The sequence below is a fragment of the Hypomesus nipponensis genome, chromosome 19, assembly GCF_054491055.1.
Source record: "Hypomesus nipponensis isolate SF chromosome 19, ASM5449105v1, whole genome shotgun sequence".
Taxonomy (NCBI): Eukaryota; Metazoa; Chordata; class Actinopteri; order Osmeriformes; family Osmeridae; genus Hypomesus; species Hypomesus nipponensis.
In genome coordinates this window covers 4,741,569-4,762,554 of record NC_140379.1, presented here as the reverse complement: position 1 = coordinate 4,762,554, position 20,986 = coordinate 4,741,569, and the positions used below count along the sequence as shown (strand labels likewise).

Genomic DNA, 20,986 nt, shown 5'->3' with positions numbered 1-20,986 from the left:
CAGACACTGTCGGGTGATGATAAGATGGCCAATGGGCAAACATGCGGCAAATCAACCCCCACAAAAAGAAACACAGAACACACACACACACACACAGCACAAATACACACACATGCACATACGTATACACAAATGGGAACAGAAAAAAAACAACAACAACATAAAAACACGTGGGTCTGGGCGAAGAATGTTTAACAATGAGTATAAACCTGGGCTTCCAAAGCACTGCTATCTGCAAAGAGAAGAGGAGCAGAGCAGGTCAGAGGGTTAGACAGGAGATACACAGACAGACAGTCCAGTCAGACACACACTCAAGTATATGTGTAGGCAAGTACCGTGTGATGTCAGCCGTTTGTCTATCCCTAACAAAGGCATGCAGTGGAGACAGAGTCAGTATGCGCCCGAGGGGGAAGAACTATGAATAGCAGCAAACAGTAACACAGGGAAATCATACGAGAACACACACAAACACACCATCAACAGTTACTGAGGTGTAAGTCCTGCTTAGATTGGAATTCAAAACAACAAAGGTGGAAACTCTATGCTTTGTAGACATGTAATCCGGCCACGCAATTAGCCAATAATAGTGCACAAACAGGCATGGACAGTTAAGATATCACGGTCGGGCCATGTTGATATTTAAGGGAGAAATTGTAAGTCGCTGACAGTCTTCACTTTTCGGTGGCAATACTTCACAGGTTTAATGAGTTGTGGATCAATTAGTTGGTGATGAAGCGTGATCAAGATCGAATACAGATCCAGTCAGAAGAACTCAGTACTCTGGGGATGGACCACAGGGATGATCTGAATATAAAACAGCCATACACTAATGATACACACAGGCTATGGGAGTTGTTACCATTACTGTTGACAGGTTTACTGAACATTTATTGCAGTGTTATTTCTGGGAACCATACGTACTAAAAAGAAACTGTTATCACTCACAATAAAACATTTTTAAAAACTGTCAGGAAAAACTGCTCGTCTTTGTAAAGCTTTTCTACTTTCTACCAGCTTGAGCTACAAGCTAGCTCCAGCATGGGTTCATCTAAGATATCCCGTCAACGTTCCCCACCTATACAACGGTAAAAACCAAGCCATGGAGGAGAACAGAGATATCCAAAGGTTATTACAGTAGGGCCTTAAATCTCTGGAATAGAAATGCAATCGATTTGAGTAGGAAAGTTGGTTGTATTGTGAGCAGTATGTTGAGATAGCAGCACTAAATCCTGGTCAGGGGGAAAAAGGACACGGATGGCCACACAACCCATCGAGCAGAGATCACTAGTGCGAACAGGCCTGCACAGGCCTGATAATATAGCCAGACACTATAAGCCCCCCCCCCCCCACACACACACACACACACACAGACACACAGACACACACACACACACAGACACTGCTGGGAGATCCAAAGACAGATTCCCAAGATACTCGCATTCATGCATACACTAATGAAACATACACGGTTACATGTTATGTGAATGCCAAGCGTCAATGCGCTCATGAATGAAGCTGCTATGCAGCCATTTTCTCAAATGGGTAAAGTACCAAAGCCCCGAGGATAAAACTGCCCTAAACTGGATGACCAGATATACAGTCTGATAATCACAGCAACAATGTTTTTTCCCCCCGTTATCATGTTGACACACGTTTTAATCCGCAGAACCGTTTTTGGAGTATGGAGCTCTGCCAAAATTTGACTGGTGACCCGTTCAGCTGGAAAGGACAACAGAATTAGCCAGAGTAGTGAGGAGAGGGGCCCCATGCTGAGAAGAGAGGAGCAGCCTTCTCCGAGTCAGACCGCTGCAGCGATTGCAGAACTAGAGCACCGCCACCCCACGCCGCCCCCAACCCCCATCATCCACCCTCTCACCCCTCAACCCAACCAGTACTATTATGCCAGTGACACACTTGCTACACCGGTTCCTAACGCTCACAACATCACACATCCAGCAGTCGCTCTCTTCCCATGTTGGTGTCTACGGTGATTAAGTGACTCTGACAGGGAGGTTGATGCCAGTTGGTTTGTTTAGTTCACATTTCACCATAAAGACAGTGCCCTTCAGGCTAGGCCCAGAATAGAATGTCAAGAGGGAGCACGTTGCCACAAAACAAAGCAGGTTATTTAGAGTGTGTCATGGAAGAATGGGGTTGTAATATCAAGACGAAGAAGAAAAAATCCAAGCAGAACGAAGATTTTAAAGGATTTGGTATAAAACGGATTTGGTATAATTTGATCCTCAATCTTTTTTTTTCTTTTAACAGATTTTACGTTAATGCTGACGTTGATGCTTACAGAACGTAAGGATGCTAGGGATGGTGGTGAGGGTGGGCTTTGTGTGGGGGACGGGGGCTAAGCACATAAAACATTCAATTTGATTTTAAATGTGTGTGCAGACTTAAGACTGGCTGAATATGAGTTTAAACGGGACTTAGAACACTGAACACTTTGATGGGCAACGCCCAAATAAGCAGCATAAAGCCGGAGCTTTGCCAGGGAACACAAGAGGCATATGTGAAGTCTTCTGTTTGGCTGTTGGCAAGGACAGGGGGTGGGTTTAGCTCACAGACAGGGAGCTAAAGCTGCTTCCACTGAAATGAGAGGCTTGGAGGGGAGTTCCCCGGCCTGGTAATTAAAGCTCACCAGAAACTGGACCAAGTAACTAGACCAAAACCTTGAAGGACGGAACCAGGGGAGGAGCTCCTGCCAGGGTGGCCCTGACCTGGACGTGCTGACGTGGAGCCTAGGCTTCCCTCATGTCCAGGGGCAGTCTGTCACGAGAGAGAGAGAGAGAGAGAGAGAGAGAGAGAGAGAGAGAGAGAGAGAGAGAGAGAGAGAGAGAGAGAGAGAGAGAGAGAGAGAGAGAGAGAGAGAGAGAGAGAGAGAGAGAGAGAGAGAGAGAGACAGAGAGCTGGTGTGTGCCCACACCACCCACAGCCAACGACCCTATCAATTTAAAACACCAACACAACCGCCACTTACTCTCGATCTGCATTTTTCATAGCCACACTTCCAGATATGGCGCAGTAAGCAAGAAGAAGGTCTGCCTGCCCCAAGGAGCCGGCAAGCAGCAACTTTGCAAGCAGACCCATATAAATATTCTAAGTAAGGCTGACCTGGTTACAGAATGCCCTTGGGAGTGTGAATTAGCATCTCAATACAGACGCTGCTGTAGCAGAGTGAAGATTGGGATGCCAGGGATGCCAGGGACGGCCGCACCGGACGTTCCCCAGTGGAGCACACCGCTACACGAGCCCAGAGAGCATGCGTCACAGAGACAGAGAGAGGTAGAGAGAGGTAGAGAGAGAGGTAGAGAGAGGTAGAGAGAGAGAGAGAGGTAGAGAGAGGTAGAGAGAGAGAGAGAGAGAGAGAGAGAGAGAGAGAGAGAGAGAGATTGGGGAAAAATTGAGACAGAGAGAAAGAGCGAGAGAGAGAGAGGTAGAGAGAGGTAGAGAGAGAGAGAGAGAGAGAGAGAGAGAGAGAGAGAGAGAGAGAGAGAGAGAGAGAGAGAGAGAGAGAGAGAGAGAGAGAGAGAGCAGCTCTGCTCTAAGAAGCAGTGCCACAGCAATAGTGCCTGGGGACTTTAAGTCCATCCACAGGGACAAGCATTCCTGCTCCCTCGACCAACCCTCATCTAGGTGGACATATACACACAGTAAACCGACCACAACAGAGACCAGTAATCAACGATAATTTGATGTTTCAGCAACACGCTTGTGTTTGACTATAAATAATAAATAAATTGCACATCAGTTTAAACACGAGGACGTCATTCGACAATCATCACTAGACCATAAGGTGGCGTGCTGCATATTAATAAACATGCTGCACTATTCAAGGTGTAAATCTGATACGCACCTAAGAGTTAGGACAGTTCCTGGTTTTCAAATATAATTCAGCCTAAAACTTTTGTTCAAGTTTGATAAAACTGCCTTTTGGATGTGCTAAATGTTAGCTTCCGTATGTGTGCAGTTTATGGCTTTGTATGTAACCAACAATAACTTTAGTCTGCGGATTTGACTGTGCTGTTTTTGTATGTTGCTGATGCTGTACTGCATGTCTAAATTGTTGATGTGTAATGAATATTTATGGGTGATGGCATCTGTAGGTTGTACGTGTGCAGCATGTGTACCTGTATGATGCAGTGGGTGAAGTCTCCATACTGCTTCTCTGACTGTAGGAGTGCACTGTGCCTGTTACACATGTAGGTCAAGAGTCTGTTCACTTTAAATAAGAGGCAGGAAATTCCCCTGGCCCTTCTATAACTCACACAGAAAACCTTTTTTCATTCCACTTGGAACAGTTCATTGTTTGCTTCATTGAATCAATACTAACCACTTAATACACGGCGAGAAATCATTTTTCTCAGGCAATATTTTTTGTCAAAATAAACTTCGAACTCAGCAGAGTACTTCACTCATACTTTGCATGACGAATGGCCTGAAAACCTGCTCTGTATAAAATTGATGTGTTTTGCTTGATTTGTTTGCAGCATTCAATTAAACATCAGCAAACAAAACAAAGTCTTTACCTCCAGCTGCCATTCTTTATAATGCCATTTTTTTGGAGTGAGATGGCTGAGCGGTGAGGGAGTCGGGCTAGTAATCAGAAGGTTGCCGGATCGTTTCCCCGGCCGTGCCAAATAACGTTGTGTCCTTGGGCAAGGCACTTCACCCTACTTGCCTCGGAGGGGAATGTCCCTGTACTTAATGTAAGTCGCTCTGGATAAGAGCGTCTTCTAAATGACTAAATGTATAAGTGGGGCAGACTAAATGCATAAGTCATATAGTACTACACAAATCAAACATGCTGAGTAACTTCAAGTTCTTGGGATATTTGAAGCAGTGCATCCTGCGCCAAGGTCTTTGTATGTCTGAGGTACTATATGGCCATCCGTCATGCCATTCTTTTGGAGTCAGATGGCTGAGCGGTGAAGGAGTCGGGCTAGTAATCAGAGGGTTGCCGGATTGATTCCCCGCCGTGCCAAATGACGCTGTGTCCTTGGGCAAGGCACTTCACCCTACTTGCTTCGGGGGGAATGTCTGTGTACTTACTGTAAGTCACTCTGGATAAGAGTGTCTGCTAAATGACTAAATGTAAATGTAAAGCTACTGGCAGAAACAGAATCCAAAATCACAGAATCTGACACGTTGTGTTTGGTGCTGCACTACAACACTGCAAATACAACCCTTACCCTGACCACAAATTAACTTCCTATGACTCAATAATGCCATTTATTCGCCTTCAGCGGATGCGTTCTCTATTTGATCTTTCTCAAAAATTAATTAACAATTCAAGACATCAGGGATATTTCAAACTGTCAATGTCAAGTTACGGTCCTTTAGATGTAAAGTAGAAAAAGAGCAAAGTCTTGGGATTTCAGAAAGCTCAGAATGCATTTCATCATAAAAATAAAGTTCCCTTCAAATAATGAGATTAATATCTCAATAATAATAATTATTTGTACATTAACTACTGCTGCATGTACTTGTCTTGTTCATGACACCATAAGTACCTTTATGAATACACACTTATTCAAATAATTGTATTTTCAGAAAAGCAAATGTCATTTTGAGTTCACTGTGCTATTCTATGTTGTGTTGTGAACTGAGATAATGTTGGAATAATATATATCGATCATATAAACAGAGCCACACATCACATTGCACCAGTAAGAAGTATACCTCCAGCCAGGATCTGCTGCTCCAACTCAGTCATCTGCTTCCTGTAGGCCCTCAGCGCAGCTTCCTTGAACGTCGGGCGGATGCGCTTCTTAGGAGGGGCCTCCACGAGCTTCTCCTGTGGGACGTTCTTGTTTTCGTCCTCCTGTTGTTCTACGCTCTCACAAGCTTCGGACGCTTCCTCCAACTCCTCGACCTCCTCCAGGTCTTCGTCCCCTTCCTCCATGTCTTCGGTCTCGTCGGGTTCCTCCACCTCGACGTACTCCACCATGTCGTCATACTCGGCGGTGTCCTCGGTCATCTGGGTGTCCTCGTAGTCCTCGCTGCATGCCTCGTCGTAGTGCTCGTCCAGACTGCAGTCGTACTCCAGGACGGGAGCCGCCTCTTGCGCCGCCTCAAAATCCTCGGAACCTTCCGGTTCTTGAGAGGCGTCGTAATCCTGAGACGCGTCGTAATCCTGAGAGCCGTCATTGTCCTGAGTGGCCTGGTACTCCGCCACGGGCTCTTCCGTCTCCTCGGCATTGGTCTTGTTCTCCAGGTTGGCTAGCACCTGTTCCATCACCTCTACGTAGTGGGTTTCGTTGTCAACAGGTTGATCTCCGGCTGCAACTTCTGCAGCCGCCGTCTCCTCCTGCTCCTCCTCGGCTTTGTAGACGAAGGGCTCGTTGTAGACGTCGGAGTCGATGGTGGTGCTGGAGTCGTTGGGGGTGGAGGTGGAGAGATTTCGGAAGCGGCCCATGAAGGAGGATGAATTGGCGGGTTCCTCCACTGGAGCACTTGGAGGCTGAGAGCCCTTGTTCCACACAACCTCCAGGGCTGATTTGGCCCTCTGTAGTGTGGAGCCAAAGCCAAAGCCAAAGGATTTATCAGTGAGATCAATGCTTAGCCTGCTGCTCCAGGACTTGGGGACCTCCTCAACTTTCTCAGTCCTGATCTCGCTCTGACTGCGGTACATGGTGGCTGACTTGGTCTGGTTCTGGTGAAAGCTGTGATTGACATCAAGCTCTGGGAATGTTTCTTTGTGTGTCGCCTTAGGAGCTGCTTTAGGGGCCGCTTTAGCGACCGCTTGAGGGGCTGATATAGGGGCCGCTTGAGCCGGGGTCTGGGGGACCACCTGGGGGGCGGCCTGGGGGACGGCCTGGGGTACAGCCTGAGGTGTAGTCTGGGGGGAAGCCTTGGGGGCAGTCTGGGGGACGGCCTGGGGTGCAGTCTGAGGTGTAGTCTGGGGTGCAGCCTGAGGGGTTACCTGGGAGGCCGTCTGAGGTGCAGTCTGGAGGGCTGGCTTGGGGGCCACCTTAGGGGCCTCTTTAAGGCTCACTACAGGACTTTCTTTAGCACTCACCTTGGGCACCTCAACAGAGACCACTTTTGGGGGTTCTTTAGGAAACTCTTTACCAGTTACTTTGAGGGCCTCTTGGGGGATGGTTATAGGGCTTTCTTTAGGAGTCACTACTGGACTTTCTTTGGGAGTGATAATAGGGCTTTCTTTAGGAGTGATAATAGGGCTTTCCTTAGGAGTTATAATAGGGCTTTCCTTAGGAGTTATAATAGGGCTTTCCTTAGGAGTTATAATAGGGCTTTCCTTGGGAGTTATAATAGGGCTTTCTTTAGGAGTGATAATAGGGCTTTCTTTAGGGGTGGCAATAGGGCTTTCTTTAGCTGTTATTTTTGGGCATGGTTTAGAGGTTACTTTAGCACCCTGTTTAGAAGTCGTTTTAGAGATCTCCTTGGTCATCACTTTAGGGGTCTCCTTGGCAATTATCTTAGGAGTTTCTTTAGCCGTCATCTTAGGAGTCTCCTTAGCCAGCACTTTATGGGATTCTTTAGCTGTTAATTTAGTATTTGCTTTAGTGGTTTCTTTAGGGCTCTTTGTAGTTACTTTAGAGACCGGTTTAGAAGCAACTTTTGGGGCTTCTTTCGTAGTCACTTTGGGGCTTTCTTTCAGGGCCTCTTTAGATTTGCGGACAGGTGGCTTGTAGACAGGCTCCTTCTCTATGACAGGGACAGGAGTTATGGGGATGTAAGTAGTGATAGGAGCAGGGACAATGCAGGGATTATCTAAAGTCATGAAATCCTCCTCCCCTTCAAACTGCAGATCAACCTCCTGACACTTTGTGATGTTCTCAGGGAATCCTGGTATGGTTGTGGGGTCGAAGGGGCTGCTGACCTCTGAGACCAGGTTCTGCTCTATGGAGGCATCCAGGCCGGAGTCAGTACCTTGCTCCAGGTGATGCCAGTCTTTCCAAGGAGAAAGGTCACCCTGCAGAGAGAGCTGAGAACCACTGTAGTGGCTCCTGTCCCCAGACATGCAGACCATTCCGTTACTCACCCCACTGTCAATAGTCTCTGTGGTCTCGGCCTCATTGGGCTCCACGTAAGAGGGGTTCTCCTGGCTAAGGGGCTGGCAGGGGCTGGCGTACCAGGAAGAGGCCATATCCTCCTGCTTCCTCTGCCACAGCTCCTGGTCCGAGGACGACAACAGAGAGCCGCCGTTGGTCCGGCTGAAATACTGGCTCTCGGAGAAGTCCTCTGAATAAGACTGGCAGAGTTTGGAGCAGTCCGACTCAGAGCGGCTGAGCTTGGGGGTGGAATAGTCACTCTGGGACAGCCAGCCCGGTGTCAGGTCAGAGTAGTAGGCCTTGGCATGTTTCTCTGATTCGTCGTATGAATCGTCGGCGTAATGAACCGAGCCCGAGTAGCCTGCCTCGTCTGCTGACCGGCTGTGGTCGTGGGACCTCTTTTTGTCTGATTTACTTTTATGGGCAGGCTTTGTAATCACCATTGCATATTTATTCTTACTCAGCTCATCCAGCTCTTTGTCGCTGTCCATTGAATCCCAGTCATCGCTCTCGACCACTTTGTCCTTCCCTGAGACCTTGATATCCATGCTTTCATAGGTCTGTGAGGAGGATAGTCCTTTGTCTTTCCTCTCCTTCACATCGTGAGTCAAGCTATCTGTGGACACGGATATGCCTGTCCCTTTAAGTTTATAGCATTTTTTCAAAACTAAATCCCTATCTTGTGGGGTTGAAAAGATAACAAGAATAGGTCGAGGTTTAGCGTTGGAACATTCTCTTTGTTGTCCTAACCTATGGGCAAGTTCTATTTTTAGTGTTTTATGTGCATCTATGAATCCCATTTTATCTTTCAGAATTGAATAGATGACACTGTCAGTCTTCTCTAACTTTTCCTCAGGAACATTGAGGAACCTGAGGGAGGCCTTGCTGGCCTGGGGGCTGATCTGCTTGATGTAGTCGTGGATGTCGCGCGTCTCCCTCCTGGACTGAACAAACCCTGAGCGGAGTTGCTCGATCTCGCTCTGCACGACCTCCACGCTGCTGGAGATCTCGTCGATGGAGCTTTTCAGGGCATTAACATGCCCACGCAGCTCAGACAGCTCGGTCTCTATCTGGCTGATCCCCTGCAGCTCCTTGAAGATCATCTCCATCACATCCTGGGTCTGGCTGATGCAGCCCGTGGAGGAGGAGCCGGGTTCAAGGGTGGAGCTCTTTTGCTGCCTCCCCGCCCTGTCCAGAGACTTGCTCCGGATGCCGAGGGTCTTCCTCCAGTTGCTCACCTCGGAGTCGGAGGAGACACATTCTTGGCTCTTCTTCCATTTCCTCAGCTTGCGCAACGCGCCGAGCCTGAGCGTTTGCAGACTCGAGCGTTCCACGCGTTCTCCCTCAGAGCTGCCGTCCGACGGCGCTAGGCTGATAAGGCTCTTCCTGTTTCGTCTCACTGGCATTGTGTGAGATTTCTGCTCATCCAGTCTGCGGACAGGTTTGGTCTCACTCAGGGAGTCAGAGTGGCTGCTATCGATAGACAGAACCTCTTGGAGTACACTCTCATTATTATTTAACAGACGACCTTTCTTCGGGAGTCCGTTCGCTATGGCGACGCGATAGCTGAATGTCGGAGAGAGGGATGAGCAGTCGTTTTTACCGTCTTCGTCTTCGAGAGATATGTTACGTGCAGAAGAGCATTTCGAGATTTTCTTCACTGTGGTTTTCAGCGTGGTAGAGAAAGTTGGATTACGTGCTTGCAAATCGGTGGTCAATTTGGACTCTTTATTTTCACTAGGCTCTTTCTTCTTTGTGGGATTGGCCAATTTCTTTGTAAACATTCCTTTGCAAATCTTTTCAATGTACAATGATATGGTCTTGAGTAGGGCAGAAACCATGGAGGGCAATACTGGTGAGATCTCTATTCCAGATGCAGTGAATCAGAAGAATCTGAGAGCTCAGTGTTGACAAACAACCAGCAGGAAATCGCCCCAGTGGCAGTGGAGGGTCAGTCCCAGGATAGGGTTCAGACAGCCTCCACGCACTGACGCTGTCAATCCAGAAGTAAAGCTCAGAAACTGGTTAAAATCCAGCGGCTCTCCTGGAGATGAGTAGCATTGCCCTGGAAAAGAGAAGAGAATGGAAGATGTTGATCAAAAGGCGCATCTCATCCTCGCTGTGAAACACAAAGAACACACATCCACGGTACAATAGATTTCTCTCTCTCCTGTCACTGAGATGAAACTAAAAAACGGATGAAAAACTGAATCACACACCTCTACCACACGTTTCTGCGGTTTCACACTTGGCAATCAACACACACATAGCATGACATGGTATGCAAAGAGTAAATTATAAAAAAATATTTGTATATATATCTATATAGATATATGTGTATATATGTATATATAGATATAGTATATATCTATATATATATATATATATATATCTATATATATATATATATATATATATATATATATATATATGTATATATATATATATATATAGTATATATACACGTTCCTGGTATATATATAAAACCCCAACACATCTTTGATTTTGGAAGGTGATAAAGAAAACGTACGTATCACAACAAATTAATTTAATCATAGCATGGCATTAGTGGTCCTGTGTTTTATTTCTTTTTCTAAGTACTGCTGAGGGTGTGTATAGATTTGTCTCAACACTTGCCTCACTGATATACCCACCTTCTACGGCAGGAGGCAGCCAATTATTCTAATGACTTCAATAGTCACAATGCTTTATTACACAGTCACTGCGGATTTCAGTCGTGCTTTAGAGTAAATAGAGGAATGACACTGAATTTCCACCAGGGTGGTAATATCAACTAAATCATTTTACATATTTGAACCTCCAGTCGTTGAGAGTAATCAGTCACATAACATATTATGGACCTAACCCTGACTACATGTCCAGGTGACTAATTTGAAATCGTAGACCACAGGTTTCTCTCTTTTATATTGTTTATCAAATTCAATTTTCAACTCAGTGTGGCAACTGTTATAGAAATTTAGTTTTTCCACAAAAAAACGATTTGCCATCTCATTTTCTGATCATAATCGCTCCTGTGTAACGACTGGTATATTTTTCATCTAACCCTAACAACGCTGAGTCAGGATTGTGTCTATTCACTGTGCTGCTGGCATGGGGCTGGGTTAGTAGTTGAATCTGAATGGAGACCACAGTAACCCCCCCCGAGGGATGGGTGAGGTATTGGTTGTAAAGTAGACCTGGTCTCTTGACATGTGAGGTATTTGTTGTGAAGGGAAGCTGACAGCTGCTCCACATTAGTTCCAGGATTTTACACTGATGCCTCCACAGTGTCTTGATTAGAGAGACATGCACACGTCAAATGGACTGTGAAACACCGCATAAGAGTTTGCCTTTACGGCTAGGCTCTGAAGCAGGGCCAAACATTAGCGGTAGGCTTTATTGCCAGGCCCTAAGTCTGGGCCTTCTTCATCCTCTAATGCGAGCACTAGACCTATAGCTTGACCGGCACTGCATCATTTGTCATTTGTTAAACCTGACTGTCAGAATCGAAGGAGCAACCTGGGCAGGGCTGTTAGCACTCAGCAGGCCACCATTTTGCATGTTCGGCAACTACATTTTTCAAAAGCCTTTCAAGGCATTCGATACTGTGATAAATTGTAGTTCCTGGGTTTAGATGGGGCATATGTGTGCTGCACTTTAAAAATAAGAAGTGTCCCTTCATACAAGGAGATAATGTCCCAGCTAGCTGGACATAAGTGACACTTATGTGCAATAAGAGGTTTCAGTCTGTTGATTTGGTGTCTAGCCAGACTTGTGGTCGACCACACCTAAAAATACCTGTGGAACAAAAAGGATCAACAACACATATGAGACCACACACTAACACAAGCCTCAAAGCCCACAGGTAGCCAATCACCACACATGCCAACAAGCAGGTAGCCAATCACCACACTCGCGAACAGGCAGGAAGTCAGACAGAGATAATCAGAGTCACAGTGTGCGTTAATGAAGAAATGCCAAAACCTAGATTAGTCACAGCTATCGCCTTTTTGTAGTCTAAAAATATTTGAACACTGTCACACTTAATTTTACAACTAGGCTATATGTGACAAATGCAAATATTTCCTATGAATGTATCATTATTGAAAGGAAAATACATTTTGCGACTGGTAAACTTCCACTCACAAGTTTCTGGTAATATTGAAACAGAATGAATCCCCAACCACATCTTTGAGCAGCGGCAATACTGGGTCTCTCAGGAAGCCTTGAGGAAGTGCCCTGCTCTGCTCCACACTGCAGCTGTGCATCCATACAGGGGAACAGTACCGTGTGTGCAGCAGGTGACAGGGGTGACTGATATGATCTGGTGGATAACCAATTAGGGAGCTGCGTTTCTACTGCCTGGACCTCCTACTGACATCTACATGTTAGGGGTTTGACAAATGAAACATTCGCCCTCTCCCCGAGGAAGGGTTGATACGCAAATGACTTGAACACACCCCGGAGTCATTCCTATATCATCCCATTAGAGGGTAATGAGGTGGGAAGTTGGGAGAAAGGGAAGAGGGATGTCCACGCGCACTAATCAAGCAGTCATGTTGCTTCGATGTCATTTCAGACTTTGAGCATTGCGGCTCGTGACCCAGACGGCCCCCGACTACAGGTCGCTTGACGCCTCTCTCTCTCTCAGGGGAAATGCTTGAAACAGCACTGGCCTTTAACAGCCAACCTTCTACACTAAGTGCCCAGACAACGAACGAGATTAAATGTCAATAATCTACTATGAATCCCTGGTGCAGCATGTAATCTAAAGAGATTAGTGTTTCGTGAGTAATGATTCTGCACACTAATAATCTCTTAAGCCTGCCTCTGTGTTCAGTGTATGGATGTATCGATGGATGGACATATGGATGTATGGATGGATGGATATCTGGATGTATGGATGGAGGAGGAGAGACCCAGGGTATTCCCGTGGTCCAGGTTTGGGGCCCCTCCCCCGTGTGAGTCACTTCAGATAGACATCGGAGGGAGATCATTTGAGCCACACCCACCCGCCACGTTGTAACCCTCAGCTCCAGCCTCCAGCCTCCAGCCTCCAGCCTCAGCCTGGGTGTGCAGTGATGTTCCCCCTCCTCTGAACACACTCCACAAGACCCATCAACTCATAACGGCCTAATACCCCCCCGTAAACTCTCTCCTAATGAAAATGTGACCATGTCTATTTAAAAGTGAACAGCAAGATGTTTGGATTATCATCGGCAATGTAATAGACCTATTCTGGATCAGTTAACTGAGCTTGTCAAGTCCTGATTGTTGTATTTGTTTGTCTGACACACACTGGGCCAGCGCTCGTGTCTCTCATTGCTGCGTTAGGATGTGTGACAGGGTGAAAGCATTTCTTTATTTGCATGTCCAGACACAGATTAAGGACAATCATGCATAAAAGCATGATTCATGTTTATGATTATGAGTATGGATTAGTGTGCGTGCATGCATGCATGCATGTGTCAGGAGGAGACAGCAAATGCACGCGTGTGGGGGTAGAGTGTGTGAGCGAGCGTGCATATTACCCACACGCCCATCTTTGGCCACAGCAGTCATCCATTCCTTCTCGTAACTCAGATCTCTCCGGAAATCCAGAAATGTCTGACTGCCAACCCACCAAAATCAGGCAACCTTACAACAGCTTGTCTCTGCTAATGAATCAAAACATCTCTGTGTATTTGGCTGGGGTGACATCAGCAGTAGCTATGTGCACTGTGCCCAGTGGGATCCAAACAGCATTGCTCACATGCTTTGAATATGCAAAACACCATACGAGAGACGATAAATGAGAGAGGAAAATGAGAGATGGAAAGGGAATTGATAAATCTGTAATGATTTTTATCCCAGGAATGGAGGGGTGGGGAGATCTTATCAATATCACCACTGCAAATCATTCTAAAATCCTTCTCCACAATGGGGATGATTTTCTCGAACGAGAGGGGAGGGGGGAGAGGGAGAGGGAAGCAACAAGAAGAATGACACCAACTCAAGCACAGAGCACGCATGCACACACACGCACACATCAACGCCCGCGCACACGCAAACTCCAGCATCAAACGCACACTGTACATACGTGAATTCTTGTTTGGCGCGGCTGAAGAACGACGTCTGCCAAGCGGCGATCTGTGCAAGCTAATCCCAACGGGAGACGGTTGCAGGAGAGAACCCAACCGAGAGAGAGAGCGAGCGAGAGAGAGAGAGCGAGAGAGACGGCGTGCCGGTTGGGAGGGGAGTGAGAGAGCAGCCCCGTGTGCAGCTGCCCGCCTGCTAATGCCACAGCTCACAGCGTCGCTCTCCGTCCATCTGACGCCACATTCCACAGCCCTACCTCCGACTCGCGCCTCTCCTCCATGCTACCTTTCCGCCTCCTCCCTCCTCTCGTTGTCTCTCCCGAGCTTGGCGGTGCGATGAGACGCCGACCGAAGCTGGCCCGCCAACTCCCTCCCCTTTTCCCGCTTCCCCCTCCTCGCTCTGCAAGCCGAGCCGTTCGGCTCGCACACACGCACGCACGCGGCGGCCGATCACGCACGCACGCGCGCAGCACGCAAGCGTCTGGTTCTGGGAGCAGCCTGCAGACAGGAGGCGATGCCGACGGAGGAGAGGGACGGTGCCGCTGCTCCTTGCCCGGCTGGGGTGGTCTGCTGCTGGGCTCGCAGAGCGTCTGTCTCCCCCTGTCTCACTGGAGAGAGCTCCACGAGCGGCGTCTCTCTCTCCCTCTGCTCACTGCGCAGGGCTGAGAGAAATGAGCTCAGAGCTGCCGCTCACACAAATACGAGACCCTGGAGAGAGTAGGGGGAGAGGGAGACGGGAGAGAGAGAGAGAGAGAGAGAGAGAGAGAGAGAGAGAGAGAGAGAGATAGTACGAGGAAGGTGGAGGGGTTGTGTTTCAGCTAGGGATGGGTAAAGACAAGGATGTGTGTGCGTGTGTGTGTGTGTGCACGCTTTTTCTCCGCTCTCATATGCACACGTGCACATTTACACACACACACACACACACACACACACACAGAGCATGCACGTCTCCCTCCCACTTACATTCATAAGCTCAGTCAGCCTCCAACCGAAAAGCATTCTTTCCCTCCCTGAATCCATCATCATTTTCCTCCTCTTCCCAATCCCTCTCCCACACCCTCTATAGCTGCTAACCACACTCATACATTGTACATGCACACGCACACACACAACATCCAGTTATGACTCTCAACAGAATTTCATCATACATAATTGCTCATTTGGGATGCAAATTATTCATCAATGAATTCTACTGTGTAAAACGTCAGCCTGCAAATTTTACCAACTAAAAATATTCACTGAACAACGTAAAATGAACCAACATGATATAGGCATATATTATCAATTGGGATATACACAAAAAGGCATTGCATTTGTTTTAAAATAACAGATGGAGAGTCCTGATCTCGCTAGACCATGCCTTCGTCTCCCAGGCTTGATGAAGGAGCAATTGAATAGAGAAAAGGATTGTATTCCATTCTGCTCTCCCCCTCTCCCCCTCTCCCCCTCTCCCGAACTGGGCTGAGATGTGTGTCATGCGTCCCTCCACAACAGCCACTAATTGTCTGGCCTTCCAGCTAAATCACATTTCTTTCCCCATCACATGTGTAGTTCCACTGGGAGGGATGGAGCCACAGTGGGGGGAAAGTGAGTGAAAGAGTGATGGGGGAGGGAGTTAAGGGGAGAGAGTGAAAGGGAGGGGAGAGAGGGGGCTTGGCAGCGCTGCACACGGCTGCTGCTCGCCCCCTGTTGGCCATGTTAGCAACTGCGGCCAGGAGCCCAGGCAAGATTTGTACTAAAACGATGATTCACCAACACTGCCTGCCAAATCCTCTCCAATGGTGGACAGCACAATAAATAAAAACAATTCTTGAATCAAATAGAACTTTTGTTTTACGAGTGACCCCAGCCCCTGGGAGGAAATGGACGGCTCTCGCTCTGCTTAGTCAAGCTCACTGCCTGAGAGAGCTATCCACACATCAATATGCAAATTGGGAAGATAATGGCTTCAAATTGATTATGGGGTCTGGGGACGTGCTGCCTATACTACGAAGCTCCCACTGTCATAATAGCATCTGGCTGCTTTGAGACCCCTCATTCTCTCTTTCCTCCATCTTTCCTACGTCTCTCCCTCCCTCCTTCTCTCCCTCCCTCCCTCCTCCCCCTCCCTCCCTCCTCCTCTCCCTCCCTCCCTCCCTCCCTCCCTCCCATCTACTCTCCCTCCCCCTCCTACTCTCTCTCCCTACCTCCTATTCTCCCTCCCTCCCCCTCCTACTCTCTCTCCCTCCCTCCCTCCTTCTCTCCCTCCCTCCCTCCTCCCCCTCCCTCCCTCCCTCCTCCTCTCCCTCCCTCCCTCCCTCCCTCCTCTTCTCCCTCCCCCTCCTACTCTCTCTCCCTCCCTCCTATTCTCCCTCCCTCCCCCTCCTACTCTCCCTCCCTCCCTCCCTCCTATTCTCCCTCCCTCCCTCCTATTTTCCCTCCCTCCCCCTCCTACTCTCTCTCCCTCCCTCCTATTCTCCCTCCCTCCCCCTCCTACTCTCCCTCCCTCCCTCCCTCCTATTCTCCCTCCCTCCCTCCTACTCTCTCTCTCTCCCTCCCTCCTATTCTCCCTCCCTCCCCCTCCTACTCTCTCTCCCTCCCTCCTACTCTCCCTCCCTCCCCCTCCTACTCTCCCTCCCTCCCCCTCCTATTCTCCCTCCCTCCCCCTCCTACTCTCTCTCCCTCCCTCCCCCTCCTATTCTCCCTCCCTCCCAACTACTCTCCCTCCCCTCTCTTCCTCTCTTCACTGGAAAGAGCTTCAGCTAACACCCAACAGCCAACACACAGGAAGCCAAGCCCCAGGAGAATGCTCCCTCCCTCCCTCTCTTTCCCACTCTTTCTCCCTTCCTCAGTCCATCTTTCTATCTCTCTCCCTCCCTCTCTCTCCCTCCCACTCGCTCTCCCTCCCATTCTCTCTCCCTGTGTCCATCTCTCTCTCTTTCTTTCCCTCCGTCCATATCTCTCTCTCTGCCCCTCCCTACTTTCTCTCTCATGTATCTAGCATCACTGCCCTATTTTTCTGACAGACCCAGAACAGGAGTATTACCGCAGGCATGAGGATCACAATGAACTATTCTCACTGCAAATACAATATTTCAATATCTGTGTGTGTGTGTGTGTGTGTGCATGTGAGGTAGGGTGTGTGTCTGTGTGCATGCGAGGGTTTACATGTGTGTATGTGCCCTAGCGTGATTATGAATGGCAGCGCCTCTCCAAAAAAGGAGATCGCGTACCGTTAGCGCTGCCCCGGGGTCGGGAGGTGATCGACGCTGGATTGATGTTAGCCTTTGACATTTGCTGGAAACAGAAGCTACGCTGCTGGAAAAGGTCAGGGACGGGAGCCTTCCTTTCCTCTTAATCCGGGCCTGTCAGAGACACCGAGGCACACAGTGGGAACTCAGGACTCAAGAGGAAGCGCACCTGCAAGTACTCCTCACGGCTGAGACGTCCAATTCCTGTCTCTCAAGACGCTGGGACCAGACAGCTGACTTTAACCTTTCCACAGTCAATACTCACACGGTCAGACGTCTGTGTTCGTTTGTGAACGGTTTGTGGACGGACCCCGGTCCGGGGCCAGTCCGCATCGTCGAAGGAGGCCAGCCTCTAGAGAGGTGACTTTCATTTAGGTTTGGTCCAGCCGAGCCCTTCTCCACCGTGCCTCCAGCAGGGGGACGCCATTATCATATCTACCATGGTAACACCTGGATGGGAGAGGAGAGGAGCAGATGGATTATTACTGAGGCCCCGGGCTCAGAGAGGGAGAGAGTGATGGTGAGAGAGAAGGGTGGGGGAGTTGGAGGAGTGGAGAAATCGAGAGGGGAGACTAAAGATAAAGATGGAGAAAGACAAGGAGAGAGGGAGAACGGGAAAAGACAGGGAGAGGAAGGGAGAGGAAGGGCAACGTTTGCAGGCTGTGGCAGTTGGTGGGTCAAGCCTAAAAGTGTGGAGTGCAGAGATGTGAACGTCTTAAGGAAGCTGAAGGGATCAATCAAACAAGTCTGGAACTCACTGCCAGAACTCCAGACTCCTCTCCTCCCCCCTGGAATCCTGCTGCATTGCAGCTAAATCCATTCTCAGCCTCCCCCCTGCCAAACCCTCTATAAAACACACACTTCACCAATCCCCTATAAACTACACACACTGTCTCAACCTGCAGTGCACATATCCGACCTATCAGACGCTATGGGCATTAAACAGAAAACAAGGAGTCCAACCTACACCTATGTCCATGTCTTGGTACAATCCAGATGAACCAACACGTGGCGTCAGAAAATTCCGAAATGCCTAATATCCTGAGCTGTGCTAATATCAGTGTTGTAGTCAAGACCACCTAAACCAATGCCAAGTAATGAGTGTATTGAGACCGACCCAAGACAAATGCTTTGAAGAGTCGGGACCAAGGCCGGGCGAGGCGAGGCCGAGGTTTAGGCTAGCTCATTTCTTTACCGTGTAACAAAATCAACATTAGTGTACAATTAGCTCCATGTGATGTACTGTAACATAATATCATTAGCTACATCTTAAAGTGGCCTATCGTCATCGTTCACAAGAACGTACCTTTGATGGAACGTAGCAACCTTGGGTGAGGTGAGGCGTGAGGGCTGAAGAGATTTCTTAGAAGTTTTGGTACAGAAGCAGATTGCTAGCTAACGTTAGCTAGCTTGCAGCTTTCCTAGTGGCACTAACTTTGCTAGTTTTATACGTCCTTTTTAATTGCGATATGATATGGTCCCAGTGGTAGACATGGGATGCATTAGGAAGCCTCAGCTCTGGCAATCTAGATTCACACGTCTTCGCTAAACATCTTGAAATAAGTCGCAGCGCAACTTTTGGAACCCACCCAGCATTCCCCTCATCCTCGCGTGTTTGCACCCGTTACGTGACCGTTAAAATCAGAGTCATTGTATGTTCTCTGCTCCAGCTGAAGCTCCGAGCCAAATTGTCTCAGTTACTGCAGATGTTTTACACCCTAACGAACTGTGATTAGCCTTCAGTCTGGAGGAAAAGATGGGGGGGGGGGGGGGGGGGGGGTCGTCAGATTATAATGAACAATGTTGTAATGCTGATGCTAACTCGTTATGGCTATGTCCACGCCACGTTTCTTTTAGGATACACACTGTTGCTCAGTTTGACAGCTGTCACTTACGGTATAGGTGATGAAATGTGGCCTTGGATAAGCCCACCCACCATCTTCTTGGCTCACACTTCCTGTACTGTAAGCGCTGGGTATAGGAAACAACTTCCTTCAGGTCAGCAGCAGTTGAGCCGGCTGACATAAAACACAAAAGGTATTGGGCATCTGGAAAAGCTCTGTATGAAAGCAATCTGTGTCTGTCTTGCCGTCCAGGAAGCAGTCAGATTGATGAATGGATCAGATGATGGGAGAGAGGGAAGGCATGAACCTGCTGGCCTCTTCATTGGTCCTCCATGGGATGATAAAGAAACAGCTGCATGATTCAGACACAGGCTGGGATTTACCCAGGGCTCTCTCACACACACACACACACACACACACACACACACGATATGAATGTGAGGGCACATTGCCAGAAGGAACCCTGGTGTCTTCCCTCCTCTTCATCGACCATGACCCCTCCCGCTCTTGCCAGCTGAATCACAGAATCGCACACATGCAAACACACACATGTGGCAACCTTATAAAAAAAATATATACAATCATCACGCACACACACCAATTACACACTTCACAACAAATACAAAAATATATCACTTTGAATTACTCACAGAAATAGCTGCTAGCACAGGACACTGTTACCCAGGTACCGCAGGCACATAAACACACACAAACACAACACCACACACACATTCAGGTGTAAATGCATGCTGCTATTGCAGGGCAGAGCTGGGAGGATTAACATGTGAATGTGCCCGGAGTTAAGTGCAGAGAAGGAGAATCGGCTGGCTGGCACACGTCAGGGGCACGCTACTTCCTGTTTACTCCCAGTCCCGCAGCTGTGGCTGCCAGATAACAGCGGCAACAAAGCATGCTGGGAGATAAAAGGCACCACAAAGCATTCTGGGGGCCTTGTGGCACCAGACCCTCTACACAGCCCTGTGTGGCTCTGGATGGAGTTATGGCACTACACAACATCCAAAAACATGAAAGGGAAAGGGAGGGGATGTACACAAACTGCAGTATCGACACCCTGCTTGAAACCTGAAGACACTCAGAAAAGACACCTAAAGACACCCACATGCAATCCATAGAAAATGATGGCATGTTTTTTGAATTGTTTACCAGAAACCCCTAATGGGAGGCACCAGTGAGCACTGAGCCCACTAGGACTTAACTGTCCCCCCGGGCAGAGACTCTTAGGAAACAATATTCTGCACCCACCAGACCCTTATTACTGACACACACATACACACTTACTAAACCACCCACTACATGCACTTACTCACTAAAAAGGCCTCTTTTTTATAGAGATAAGCAGAAAAAGTTCTGTTTTTGCTTACGTAGTGATTCAGGGACACACAAACAGATGGAGGAATATCTACTTATTGGAACTAACAGTCTACATCTGAACGCAGCGACTCTGGAATGAAGCTGTAAGTGTCTGTCGTTACAGAATACGCCTGTCGTCACTGCCACACACTAATTATATTTCGGGAGCACAGTGATGAATGGGCCTATGCTGTGAGTTACCTGCTGTGGCCACTGGCACACACACAGACATGCACACACACACACGCACAATCACACACACACTCCAGGCTTCCATACCTCTGCGCGCACACATACTCACCATCACACACACAGTCACAATCTGTCGCACACAGTCACATACTCATACACTGCCCCCCCTCCCCCGAGGCCAATTATTCCAGCGGTACAACATACCTGGGTTATTAATCTATCCATTCTCTTTGGTGTGACAGCGCAGC

General features: G+C 48.2%; 1 protein-coding gene across 1 annotated transcript in view; it reads right to left on the bottom strand.

The window, feature by feature from the left end:
- unc13c (unc-13 homolog C (C. elegans)) overlaps window positions 1-18,929 on the bottom strand; it is an 86,218-nt gene extending 67,289 nt beyond the window's left edge. The window contains exons 1-5 of the mRNA XM_084682334.1: window positions 18,638-18,929; window positions 17,597-17,781; window positions 17,314-17,445; window positions 5,689-10,089; window positions 210-232 (exon numbers count right to left, since the gene is read on the bottom strand). Coding sequence (XP_084538460.1) covers window positions 210-232; window positions 5,689-9,865 — 4,200 coding nt within the window. The 5' untranslated portion in view covers window positions 9,866-10,089; window positions 17,314-17,445; window positions 17,597-17,781; window positions 18,638-18,929. The remainder of the gene's footprint in view (window positions 1-209; window positions 233-5,688; window positions 10,090-17,313; window positions 17,446-17,596; window positions 17,782-18,637) is intronic.
- Window positions 18,930-20,986: the final 2,057 nt, after the last annotated feature.